Consider the following 14102-nt stretch of genomic DNA (forward strand, 5'->3'; position numbering starts at 1 on the left):
GGGGATCGAACTCACGGACAGAACTGTGAGATCATGACCTGAACCGAAATCAAGAGTCGGCTCCTTTACCGACTGAGCCATCCAGGCGCCCCCAAAGTCTAAATTTTTGTATTGAGAACAACACACAAAGTCTTGTTAAATGACTAATACCACCTTAAAATTTGTTTGCAGAATGACTAGACTTCTCAATGATGAGTAAATATTTTGATTAATGTCACATCATATTTAAGTCCCTTGAATGCTTCATTTTAACTGTCTCTGAGGAAGGATTGTTTGCCACTAGCTGATTTGCCATTATGAAGCCCCTTTTAAAGTTTCTATTCAGGCACTCATCTTTTAGAAAAATATTTGAAAAGTACATTGTTGATGATGGTAGTGCTCTAAGAAAGATATAACTGAGGTTTATAATTTAGTATATTGGAAAAATGGCATTGGGAGAGAAATCTTTCCCAGTTTTACCAGAAAAAAAAAAATTAGCAAGAACATTAATGTGCTGCTTAGTCCAAAACGATATGAATTTTAAAAGATACAATTTTAAAGTATTTTTTGTGTAGTGGAATTCTGCTTTTAAATTTGTAAGGACTTCCTTTTTTATTTTTTTCAATTTTTATTTTTTTTAAAGTTCACTTATTATATTTTGAGAGAGACAGAGAGCAAGTGGGTGAGGGGCAGAGAGAGAGGGAGAAAGAGAGAATCCCAAGCAGGTTCTGTGCTAGCCGCACAGAGCCTGATGTGGGACTCAAACTCACGAACCATGAGCTCATGTCCTGAGCTGAAACCAAGATGCTTAACCGACTGAGCCACCCAGGTGCCCCAGCCTTCCCTTTTTAAAAGGCGGAAATTATTGAAAAAGAATTACCTTTTGTTGTCCAACTGTTGTTGTTATTTTTTTTTATAGCCTCATTTTGTACTTTGTAATCCACTCAGAGAAAATTCCCTAAAGTATCAACATCTGTTCTCATGATGTATTATCTTGACATACAGAAAATTTCAATTCATCTTCCTGACCTTTTCTCTTAATTTGTGAAGATTATAATTATAGATGCTGGTTCCACTGTTACTTTTTGGATTAGAGGACAGAAGGATTAAAACAGAAGGATTTGAAGAGAAGAGACCTGTTAGCCATGCTGGGCATGTGCCCTCCAGGAGTTAGGAGCATCTCAGTGGGGCACAGTGGATCTGCCTGTATTTATTTATTTATTTATTTATTTATTTATTTATTCAATATATGAAGTTTATTGTCAAATTGGTTTCCATACAACACCCAGTGCTCATCCCAAAAGGTGCCCTCCTCACTACCCATCACCCACCCTCCCCTCCCTCCCACCCCCCATCAACCCTCAGTTTGTTCTCAGTTTTTAACAGTCTCTTATGCTTTGGCTCTCTCCCACTCTAACCTCCTTTTTTTTTTTTTTTTTCCCTTCCCCTCCCCCATGGGTTTCTGTTAAGTTTCTCAGGATCCACATAAGAGTGAAACCATATGGTATCTGTCTTTCTCTATATGGCTTATTTCACTTAGCATCACACTCTCCATTTCCATCCGTGTTGCTACAAAAGGCCATATTTCATTCTTTCTCATTGCCACGTAGTATTTCATTGTGTATATAAACCACAATTTCTTTATCCATTCATCAGTTGATGGACATTTAGGCTCTTTCCATAATTTGGCTATTGTTGAGAGTGCTGCTATAAACATTGGGGTACAAGTGCCCCTATGCATCAGTACTCCTGTATCCCTTGGGTAAATTCCTAGCAGTGCTACTGCTGGGTCATAGGGTAGGTCTATTTTTAATTTTCTGAGGAACCTCCACACTGCTTTCCAGAGCGGCTGCACCAGTTTGCATTCCCACCAACAGTGCAAGAGGGTTCCCGTTTGTCCACATCCTCTCCAGCATCTATAGTCTCCTGATTTGTTCATTTTGGCCACTCTGACTGGTGTGAGGTGATATCTGAGTGTGGTTTTGATTTGTATTTCCCTGATGAGGAGCGACGTTGAACATCTTTTCATGTGCCTGTTGGATCTGCCTGTATTTATATGCCTCGTACCGCCTCTCTTCGCAGCTGAACTATCAGCAGAAGGTAGGCATCATGTACTGCAGAGCTGGACAGAGCACCGAAGAAGAGATCTACAACAATGAGTCAGCCGGCCCGGCCTTTGAGGAATTCCTTCAGCTGTTGGGAGAACGCGTTCGGCTCAAAGGATTTGAGAAGTACCGTGCACAGCTTGACACCAAAAGTAAGAAATACTTACACTCTCCTGCTAGGCTTATTTCCGCCCTGCTGTGTTGATGTTCATCTGCTAGATTGCCCATAAAACAATATTGCCGTTTACTGCAGAACACCGCCGGGGACAGGGGAGAGGAAGCCAGAGAAGGAGGACGCGGCCCCAGGACATTTGACGACTGTAATCAAAGTAGCTAGGATCGGACTGTTAAAAAGAAACGGTGTTCTCAGCAGCGTGGATGGAGCGATAGGGCAGGGGTGCAACTCACGCGGGATTGCTCCTGGGTAGGGTCGTGTAAATGTCACTATAGTTAGGTGAATGTTAGAGCGACTAAAACTTCCAGAATCTTGTAGCCATCTGGTCATAAGCCCCGGAATTTTTTACTTTCATTGATTTATCTTGTAATCCCCATGCGTATGGATGCAGTCAATCTTCATGATAAGGGTTTTCTTATTCATTTTTGTCTTCTATTAAGATTGAGGTTTTTTTGTTTGTCTCTTTTCTATTTTTATTGTTCGTACTCTAATTGAATCCATAAGGAAATAGGCCTCTTAGCTTTGGTATTAGTTTGGCTCCTGAAATATGTTGATTAAGAGCACAATACTGGAACAGTCTCTTTAGCTATGGCTCATGAACACACAAGGTTGTGCGCTCCCATTCCCCACGCCGTTAATAAGATAGTTACGTTCTCCAACATCTGTTTAGGTTACAGTATGTTGATGTCTGCTGTGTGTCTGTGAGGAGGCAGTTTTAAATTTTATCTCAGAATCCATCCATGGACACCTATGACCTGTTTTTCTTTGAGAGGGTCTTTGGATTAGCACATCTGTATGGCAGTCTATAGTAATCTCCGATTTTCTGTACAGGAAATTAAATAAGGAGTTGAGTCATGAAAACAGAAAAGCATTCATAAACTCCACTGCAGGGAAGAATTTCCTGTTGCCATGGTTTTGCTGTTGCCAACTTGGAAACGACATGCAGGAGAGACTATTAAAGCCCATAAATAGCCTAGACTCTTAAATATTATTTTAGCGTTCCATACTCTACTTGCAATTGCGTAAAACGTTAAATCTTAATACGTCCTGAACTCTTCTTTCCCAGATTTTCTGACATTTGCCCTATACGCTTCATTCATGTTGTCCTAGTTTGCAGTGTTCTATAAATTACCACCACCACGAAGAGCTATATGAAAGCTTCTGGGAAGAGTGTACTAAGCACCCTGCTTCTATGCATGAATGGCCAGATTGGAAATTGATTAAGACTGTGTATTATTTGTGTGTTCACACATTCCCAGCCGCCTCTTGATGATGAAAGGCAACATGAGAAAAGTATAGCAAGACCATACTTAAGCAGTGTGGCATCAAGTAAGACACTGAAATAAACAAAATAAGCACCGTACGCATATTTTGCCTCAAAATCCCAATAGCTGCACAGGCTAGAGGGGGATAAGCCTGGGTTAGCTGACCTCCTCTAGCAGCATACTTGTTCTGTAATATTCAGCAGGGAAGGGTTCCTTTTCACTGTGGTGCCCTCCTTTAAGACCCCTAGTAACCTTTCAGGGCATAGCTGATGAGCAGAGGAATGAGCAGACAGTTTCTTTTTCTGTCCTTTCAGAGTGTCAGATTTCTTCCAGGGAACAAAAAGTCGGAAAGTATTTCTATCGTAAAGCTCTAAAAGAGGCAGTTTGCATGTTTATCTCTCTTACTTCAAGCCAGTAGTGTCAAAACCAGCCTCTGCAGGTCCCACAGCTTCTCATTGGCCATGGCACCCCCAAAGATAAGATTTTGCTCTGTGTGCTAGAAGATAATCTCACCACGTTTTGTCTAACCTTACTTTGTGTCAGGAAACTCTCTCTTTCAGTATAATCATTAAAAACAGAAAATGCTGGGGCACCTGGGTGGCTCAGTCCGGTGCCTCACTTTTGATTTCAGCTCAGGTCACGACTTCATGGTTCATGAGTTCGAGCCCTGTATCAGGCTCCGCACTGAGTGTGGAGCCTGCTTGGGACCCATTCTTTCTCTCCTCCTCCGCCCCCCCCCCCCAATTTCTCTGTCTCTCCCATGCTTGTGCTCTCTCTTTCTCTCTCTCTCTCTCTTTAGCTCTCTCTCTCTCAAAATAAATAAACTAAAAAAAAAAAAATCTTCAAAATAAATAAATACTAAGTAAGAGAAAATGTTTTCCAGGACAAGTGTTCCTGTAGGATCACTTCTTGTACATATGACAGTGTAGGTGTGATTGGATCTGTGGGTTCATAGTTTCCATCAAATAAAAGTAGTAATTGCCAATCTTCATTTTTTTTCTGTTGCCATCTTCTGAATTTCCAATTACACATACATTAGATCACTCACTAGTGTACCTCAGGTTAATGAAGCTGTTTTAATTTTTTTTAAACTTTTTTTCCCTGTGCTTCCATTTGGATAATTCCTATTAGTATATCTTCCAAGTTCACTGTGCTTTTCTTCTACAGTGTCTTAATCTGCTGTTAATCCAGTCCAGTGAAATTTTCATTTGAGATATTATCATCTCCAGAAGCCAGAATTGCATTTGGTCCTCTTCTCAGTTATCTAGTTTATCTTCATTAGGTTCATGTTGTCCTTTAAATCCTTGAATATGTTTATTTTATTTTTTTAGCGTTTATTGTGAGAGAGAGAGAGAGAGAGAGAGAGAGAGAGAGAAAATGCGTGAGCGGGGGAGGGCTAGAGGGAGAGAGGATCCCGAGCAGCCTCCCGGCTCTGCATCCCAGCACGGATGCAGGGTTCAATCCTACGACCACGAGATCATGACCTGAGCCCAACTCAAGAGTTGGGACACTTAACCGACTGAGCCACCCAGGTGCCCCTCCTTGATGTATTTATGATAGCTGTGTTCAAGTCTCTGCATGCTAATTCTGTCGTCCTTGTCGTTTGAAGCCTCCATTTAACAAATCTTCTCTTGCTTTTGAGTTACATTTTAGTGCTGCATGTATCTGGTTACTTTTGATTGGAGAGTGTATATTCTGAATGTTTTCTGGTTGAGTGTCTAGATTGTGTTGTCTTCTTCAAAGAGTGTTGAGTTTTGCTTTGGTGAGCAGTTAAGTTACTTACAAAACAGCTTGATCTTTATGAATCTTGTTCTTAAGCATACCCAGGGCAGTGTTTACTCTCTAATGTAGCTCTGCTACTAAGGCATGACTTTTCTTATGTCTGAGGACCTGCATATTCAATGAGGTCTCTTTACTGTGGCTGGTTAGAACTTGAGTGCCTTCCAACCCTGTGTCAGCCGTGAGAATTGTTTGCCTTACGATTCTTTGGTGGTTTTTCTTTGCCTAATAATTTTTCCCTCTTTCTCTTACTGAGTTATAATTGACATATAGCATTATGTTAGTTTCAGGTGTACAACATATTGATCCAATACTTGCATGTGTTGTGAAATGACCACCACCACAAGTCTAATTAACATGTGTCACCATACAAGGTTACAAACAATCTTTTTTCTTGCGATGAGAACATCTAAGATCTACTCCTAGCAACTTTCAGATATGCAATACAGTATTATTCACCGTGGTCACCATGCTGTACACTACCCTAATAGTTTTCCTTTGCCTGGCTTGTGGAATCTTCCTCTGTGTGTGTGCAGCTTCATCGTGAGCCCAAGACTCAAGGAGACCCTTATGCGGATTTCTGAACCTCTTTCACTGTGTAGTTTCCTCCCCTTTGGTACGCTGCCCTGCGAATATCAACTACCTCAGGCTTCCTGAACTCCAGTGTATTTTGGCTTTCCCTCTTCAAAGCCGTGCACTGTGCCGCTGTTCCAAAAGTTCCTCCAGGTAGAAAACCTGGTGGGATCAGAGGGCTCATCTTCTTTTATTCTTTTTTCTCTGGGATCACTATCCAATGCTGCCTATTGTAAAATGTCTGAAAAAAAGTTGTTTCAGATATTTCGTCAGTTTTTCTAGTTACTTACGATGGGAGGACAAGTCCCATATACCAAGTTACCTCTGGTGGAAGCCGAGGTCCCAGATATTCTGTGTGTTTGTCATTTCATTTACTCCTCAAAGTGTTTACTAGGTACTGGTTCTCCCCATTTTACAGAATTGGCTTCTTTAGATTAACGTGCCCAATGTTAGACAGCAAGGAAGCACTAGTGAGGTGGAACAGATCCTAGTGCTGTGGTTAAGGAGGTGTTCAGAGAAAGCATAAATGTGGAATTAAATACAGTGAAGCCCAGGGCTCTCTGCCTTGTGCCTGTGACTCTTCCCTTTCTCTCCAGCCCTTGGGCTAAAATTACCCAAGCCAACTCATGAAACAGCTCTACTTGTCATGCATTACAATTATATTCAGATTTTAGTACTTTGGTAAAAGAGGGAAAGGCTCAGAAGAAATGGTTCTTCTCTTTGCCAGTGTTTCATACAAAGTCCATTTTCCTGTTTTCAGAAGTAAGGTCTTTTAGCAAATAAACTACAAATGGGGCGGGGTGGAACAGTTCTGCAAAGAAGAAATTTTCAGGAGTGGGTTTTTGTTCCCCCTCCTTACTTTGTTTCCTTATTTGAATGGTATAACCTCTAGATAATTACCATCCTCTCATTCTACAGCAAATACAAAAATAAACTTCCCACCAAGCAGTGTGTTATTTGAAAGCTAGAGACCACCTTCATTTATAACTGTGCATATGGATTATTATTTGGGAAATCATTTCCTGAACGAGGCTTGTTTGTCAAGTCAGAACAGAGGAGACTTTAGGAGCCCTTTGTAAGCATTCCTTCCAAGCCTTACCTTCGTTAATTTGCTGTAGTATTAGTGAATGCTTGTTGCTTCCCCCTTTTGTTAGCAGCGTTTTAAAAACCAAGGAAATAAATCCTCCTGTATTTGGAATATTTAAACTTCGATAGGGAAGGGGGTAAAACTAGCATTGTTTAAATGCTCTGCATATGCAAAGGGCATTTGGAGTCAGAGACACTGATGAATGAAGGAAAGGACTCTTTCTTCACCTCCTTCAACTTCAAACTACTTTAACGTAAGGTTTTTCCTCTGAGTGTTTCTGGGATGTGCTTGGCAAAGAAATGAAAATACATAAAAGTCCTTGTTTAAGGAGACTACACTTTTCACCTCAACTGCACAAAATTCCAAATTCTAATCAACACATTTCCTGAGCATCTTTTGTGGGCTAGCACCTCTACATACGTTAATTCGCTTAATCCTTCCAGCAACAAGAATATCAATGGGCAGAGAGGTGATGTGATTTGTTTGTGGTCATTTAGCAAAGATGCCACTGGCATTCAAATTCAGATCTTCTTACTTCCAAATTGGGAAGCCAGGTAATTGCAGGTGTCTCGCAAAGTGAGGAGTTGGTAGAAAATACTAGTGGCTGATTCCGAAGTACCAACCCCACACCCATCTTGTCCTTCGTCATCTCTCAACGTGCTACTGATTTTGAGATGCCTTGAGTCCCAGGTATGTTCACATGCACCCTCGCATATCCTGAAACTGACACCATATGAATGCACCTGCCGTGGCCAAGGGTACTGCTATAAACTCTTCTTTATTCCACCCTCATTAAAGCAGAGTAACTCATCTGCTGGCTGTGTCTAAATGTACATTGAAAGAATATTAGCAAATACGATAGATGCCAGAGCAGGTAGAATTCTTGATTTCCCCAAATACTTCATTAGTGAGTGAGTGAAATAGTGCCACAAGGGCAGAAGTGTGTCTCATCTCGAATGATGCCAGTGTTCCAGATGTCCGTTCTTGGCCCTGACTCTGTTTCTGAGCATTGACTTCTGCATTCCCCAGACCCTGAGAGGCAAGGTTGCATAGACAGGGGATCAGGGGTCTTAAAGGGTTGGTCCCCAGCAGCCAACTGACAATGATTATATTTCAAGTTAAATAAAAGGATAAAAATGAGATCTACAGGCTATCTGACTTCATCTTACATTTGATGTGTTCTCTCGTGGTGAGGACATTTAATAAATGGAACTTAAGCTTTCTTCCTTCTGTTGACTTTATTTAGTCTGCATGAGTTTAGGTAACAAGATTACTTTTCTCTTGTGTTCATAAATACTTAAAACTAGGAACTTTCCTGAAATCAAGTTGCATAGGCCCGTTTTCCTTCATCTAGCTTTTCTTAACTCTGGATACATCTGTTAGTGACTGCAAAATGGTTGTAAAAAAAATCTAATTACTTTTCCTTATCCAGATTCGTATACATACACTTTATCAACCAAGTTTCAGCCTACAGAAAAGTAAAGGAGTTGAGCCCAAAAGAGAAGTCAGAGATGATTATGACACTGTCTCTGAAACTGCTCTACAAACGTATTAACCTATTCATACCATTCATGGGGTTTTGGAGTGATGAGGGTCTGGAGCCGATGGCCAAGAAAGAATTCTTGAGATGTTTTTGGTGCAAAAAGGTGATTTTATTAAAGTGCAGGGACAGGACCCATGGGCAGAAAGAGCTGCACTGGAGTTGTGAAGAATGGCTGGTGATACGCTATGGAACTGGGGGAGGTAAAGGCAAAAAGGAGGCCTCCAGAAGGACTTTCATATACTAAAGACTGATAATACACAAGAGGCCTAGCTCTTGTCAAGCTAAGGTTGTTTTCCCTCTAGTAAGGCATCAGACATTACAACTGTAGGGGGTTCCTAGAGAAATGTTATACTCTATATTTGTCTCAAGTATTTGTCAGTGGGCTGCAGGTTATAAAGAAATTTAATTTTACCTGCCATTTCCTTCTTGCCTTTGTTCCCCACATCACTGTGGAGGGGAAGGTGATGTTGGGGCTCCAGGCAACTGAGTCTCTAGGTTTCTGGAGATTAGGCTATTGATAAGATTGCCTTTTTCTAGTAATTTACTAAGACATTTATAAACTGATGGAGACTTGTGTCCTACATGACTGTGATCTCTTACCAGTTGACCATTTGTTTTCTTTCCTTTCCTTTGTTCTTGGGCAGCCCAGAGTGCCTGAGGAATGTCACATGTATCCCACCTGGGGGGCAGGGGAGGAGGGTGTGCTGAACTTGTGCTTTGTCCTCAGCTTGCCTTGTGCTCTCTCATCACAGTCTTCAAATAGAAATGCCTAATGTAGGATATTATCCCATATCTACACTTTTTGAAAGCAGCAGAGAAAAATATTATCGTTCCTTAATTATTCAGTGTCTTCTTATCATCTACACTGAATATTAGAAATTTTACTTTCCATGACTTAGCATAGAATGTTGACCTTATTAGTGGGTATATGCCACCCACTGGTAGTATGATTTGGAGGCAAATCACATGATTATCAAGATGACCCATAAGATGCCCGAATTTACTTTTAAAGCTCCATACAGATAAGAAGGAGCATTATCTTCTTTCCACCCCTCTTTTCAAGCATATTTCCCATTATAAATTTTTCAATATATATATTCTTTACCCAGAGCAAAATGGAATTTTGTCATTTTCATTTTTTCCTGATTGCCCAGCTAATTAAGTTTTTCATGGTTTCAGGGTTTCCGGGTCACTAAAAATATAATAATAGAAACATTGGATGCTTTATTCTTTGGGAAATATAGCAAACATTCGTTTTCCATTCTTTCTGGTAACGTTTAACAATTCTGTTACTTATATAGTATTTTCAGGATTTTGAAATTCCTTATGGCTCGGAAAGGAAAATTTCATTGTTTTGACTCTTGTTTCACCTTTGAAGCTTTTGGAACTGTTCAAACTGTTTAAAATTATCAGCAAAACTTGAGGGTTTCCAGAGGTCCCCAGAAAAAGGCTGGTCAAGCAGCGTCTATTACATAAATGAGGCACGCAGAAAGGACAGCGAGAGCGGGCCAGAAGTAGAAAAGCAAGGTTACCTTCAGGGTTGTCTTCCACATCAGCTTTCCTCTCTGGCAGTAATTCTTTTAGAATTAGGCAGACATACAAAGCAAAATGTAACACATGAGTTCTGGATGACAGTCTCTTTTCTAGTTCATTAATTTTGCCCCAAATTGACTTGAAACACATGTAAGTACACGTCAAAGCTGACACATTCGCTTTAAGGTTTAAAATGTACTAATCGGTTCAGAAGTTATTTATAAGTAGAGCCCTTAAAAGTAGATATGTTCTTCGTACTTAAGGCGTGTCTTAGATAGTCCAATTATTTATAGCAGTAGTTTATAGTTTTTTGTGTTGGTGGCCATTAGCATTTAGAAGATATTTTTTTCTTGGGAGGCTATCTGTTGGTACATATTTTAGCAATTTTTTGAAAAATAGTCTGTGCTTTATTTCAGTTTTAGCTTGTTTTTAACCCTTTGCATTTTATGTCAGCTTCAAAGATTAAGTTCCTTCAAGAAGCTCGAGGTTGAAGCTCCAGGCTCTAGAACATGTTTACAAGCCTGTCTGCAAGCCACCATTGTGGTCTGTTTGTGGAGCAGTGCCTAAGGGCAGCAGAGCTCCTGCATCGCAGTCACCCTGGGGGTGTTTATTAAAATAGATTCCTTTGCCCAGCCCTGTACCCACTGTGCAGTATTTCTGGGGGTGGTGCATGCAAATCTGCCTTTTAAACCAGCTTCCCAGATGCCAGTGTGCATGCTAAATTTTGAGAACTACTGCCTCTTGGTGTATACCAGAGGCTTTGTCTTGCAGCTTCCCCGAAGTGCAGTAAAACGTTCTGGTCTTCAACGGTATGGTTGATGAGGCTGGAATTTACCCAGCATGAACAAACAAACGCACTAATGTCATTTAGCAGCCTGCAAGTCCAGGTCCTTTAAGACCAGAGACGCTCCCTTTCGGTTGGACAGCTAATAATTCTCTTCTCTGGTTTCTGGTTATTTCTGGGCAATTGATTTGTTGATGATTAAGGGAGTAGAGGTTGCTCTCCCTTAAGGAAGATGAAAGCAGAACACAGTCTATAAAAACTTGTTGGACATTGCTTATAATACCTTTGTTATTCAGGTTACAGACCTATTAAGTTTTCATCTGTTTGTTAAGAATAAAACAACTCTCTTGCTTGAATCAGAAATATTGGAAAAGGCGGTCTTAACCTGACATCTGTGGACAGAGTTCAGGGGTGTGTGAACTTGGACGGGAAATCATTTTACATTTGTTTTCACTGACCCCTAATTAAAATTTAGGACTTCCTTCAATTATGAATGTGGGCAACAAACCACAGTTGCATAAGTTCTACCTACGATTGTATTGCAAGTTGAGAGCATAGATATTTCCATATTGTATTTTTTTTTGGAGGTCCCTCAAACTACTGCTTATGTACATCACTACTTCAGAATTATAGTAGTTCTGTTCGATCAATTGCTAAAACTTGTTATAGAAATCTAATGCTATTATAGTTTAAAATTATTTTTGATAACTATTTCTCAGTATAATTGATTTCTATTGAAATCAGATGTAGTTTGTTTCATGCATTTATAAATACTGTTCTGAGAAGGGACCCAGGCTTCCCTGGACCGCCAAAGAGAATCAGATACAAAAAATGGGTAAGAACACTGATGCTAGTTCTTATCTAGCATCTTTTCATCCTAAACGATTTCCTTTGTTTTCTTTTTTTGGAGATGTTTTTCTTAAATGAACTATTTTTCCCATTCTTACAGTCATCTCATCATTATATCTATTTTTTTTTTACTGTAGCTGACTCCACTGGAACCCATTCTCTGTATACAACATACAAAGACTATGAAATTATGTTCCATGTTTCCACCATGCTGCCATACACACCTAATAACAAGCAACAGGTAAGAGATCCCGGTGTTGTCTGTGTTTCCTACCCTTTTTCGTTTCCCCCAGAAGCCTAAGTGGCAAGTTTGTAAAATCTGAAACCAGAATTGAATGTTGCACCTGTCACCGCAGCAGGAAGCTTTTGTACTTTGCGGAAATAACGAATAGCAAATGAGCTGAAAACAAATGAAGAGACCCAGATTCTAGGTTAACAGCCAGCTGGATGGCTTTGTGAATTAATCATTTGCTTTTCACCCACGGGGATTGAGGTTTTCATGGAATCCGAAGAGAACAAGTTAAAATCATGGTGATTAGGTGACCCTGCAGTGTTGCAGAGAACATGTATGAGTGGGTGAAGTTCCATCTCAAGAGGCCAGGAGACAAAGCAGGAAAGTACTGATGTGTCATTTCAGATTTCAAAGGAGGTTTGGTACACTGACTTGGAGAAAAATCGGAATAAATGTCAGTGGGATCTCAGAAAAAGGTTTTTTTCTTAATGTTTGTCGGGAGGACAGCAAAGAACATAAAAAAACCCTTGCATTTGCATACATCATACACGGTGTCTTTTAAAAAAGTCTAAAAGCACAACGCCTATTACTAAAATGTGGTCGATGAGGTAGTAAATGAGGAAACTAAGAAGTGGCACATTGTTACAGAGCAACATGGAAACTGGCAGTATTGTTTTGGAAGGTATATGGTAGTTGTTTTTTAAAAATATTGCAAAATAAATGATACCAAACTGACATTTAAAAGAGTCCGAGAGCTAACAGCATCTCCTTTCAAAAGCTGTTATAAACACAAGCGGTCCAGTATCCCCTCTGACCTTAAAATGGATATAGCTTTTGTTATTGTCAGCTTTTGTGCTAACAGAACATAGGCCAGCTGCAGAATGAATCACACCGTCTTTCACAAAATTTAACCAAATACTGATCTGATCTAACACTTTGTCACTGCAGGTGTGATTAAATCGCAAATCCAGGTAATGAGATTTTGCTTTGCTATGATTACGAAAGTAATCAAAAACAGGCAGCAAAGCAATGAATCAGCTACAAATCTAAAATAAACCTATTGAAGATAAATTCCATGATCTAGAACTTGTTGACAGTTCGTTTTATGCAAATTCCAAGTTCTCCATTACTCTGATAGGAAAGCATCATGCTAAGAAAAATAACGTGTTTCTTACTTTAACCAGTAAGTGGTCAAAAAACTTCAGGACATTCACAAGTAGTATTTAAAGGCTTATCCTACCTGAGTACACAGCAGAGAAAGGGAAGATGTATGGAAGGGTGAAAAATTTAGTTAAGATTCAATTAAATGAGTTGAAGTGTGTTGAGCAGCATGAGTTGGCATTAAAATGGACAGCTGTCTAAATTATTTAATTTGGGGGTCCAGTCAAGGTGAAAGTGTTATTAGGTCCTATTTCAGAATAAAAGAGTGATTGGTACTGCTGCATTTTAAGAAATTTTAATTCGCTAGCTAGAGAATTTATTTCTTCTTTGTAGATCACTTTATGCTTGGGGAAAAAAACAAAAACAAAATATCTTTTAAAATCTTGTGGCAGGAATTTGTTTATAAATACTGTCTTTCATTATATATAATGTGAGATGGACAGATGGATTTATTTCTCTTTGGGTCCTTTATTAAGATATTAGTGTTACATATCAAGCAATATTTGGAATAAAGAATGACATTGCATCCAAAAGCAATGACATCATGTATGCAGCAATGACATAATACATAGACACATTGTATGCCCGAGATTCTGAGTAGATGAATAATGTTTAATAATGGGTACATTCTGTATAACCATCAGCACAGACCATCTTTATTTCTGTAACATCCAATAATATATCATGTTTAGAAATGAAACTAAATGGCCTCATTAGAGGATAATTTGGGATGGTTTGAAATTCCTAAGGTTAAAAGTACATTTCTGGAACATTCTAACTCCCAATTCTCAACCGTAATGTAAAAGGCTATTGTTTCTCCCAGCTAACAGCTAATACTAGATCATTGATTTTACTTGTATGTAATTTGTGTAAGTTAAAGTCACTGGCGAATTTAAAAAAACAGTTTATAAATGTAAGCTTATGCCTAACAGATAGTTGATATAATGTTATATCTCATTATTTTCCTCCTTGTAAGAGCCTCTATATAATAAATACGAGAAATGCAAATTTTGTTCAACTTTTTTTTCACACTGTTG

General features: G+C 39.4%; 1 protein-coding gene across 13 annotated transcripts in view; it reads left to right on the plus strand.

The window, feature by feature from the left end:
- Positions 1–14102, plus strand: part of SIPA1L1 (signal induced proliferation associated 1 like 1) — a 362796-nt gene that overhangs the window by 271275 nt on the left and 77419 nt on the right. For all 13 annotated transcript variants that reach the window (XM_053889553.1, XM_053889555.1, XM_053889552.1 and 10 more), the window contains 2 exons: positions 2062–2236; positions 11810–11913. In XM_053889553.1, the coding sequence (XP_053745528.1) occupies positions 2062–2236; positions 11810–11913 (279 nt within the window). The remainder of the gene's footprint in view (positions 1–2061; positions 2237–11809; positions 11914–14102) is intronic.

Source organism: Panthera pardus, unplaced genomic scaffold (assembly GCF_024362965.1).
Source record: "Panthera pardus isolate Hobbes unplaced genomic scaffold, ASM2436296v1 HiC_scaffold_24, whole genome shotgun sequence".
NCBI lineage: Eukaryota > Metazoa > Chordata > Mammalia > Carnivora > Felidae > Panthera > Panthera pardus.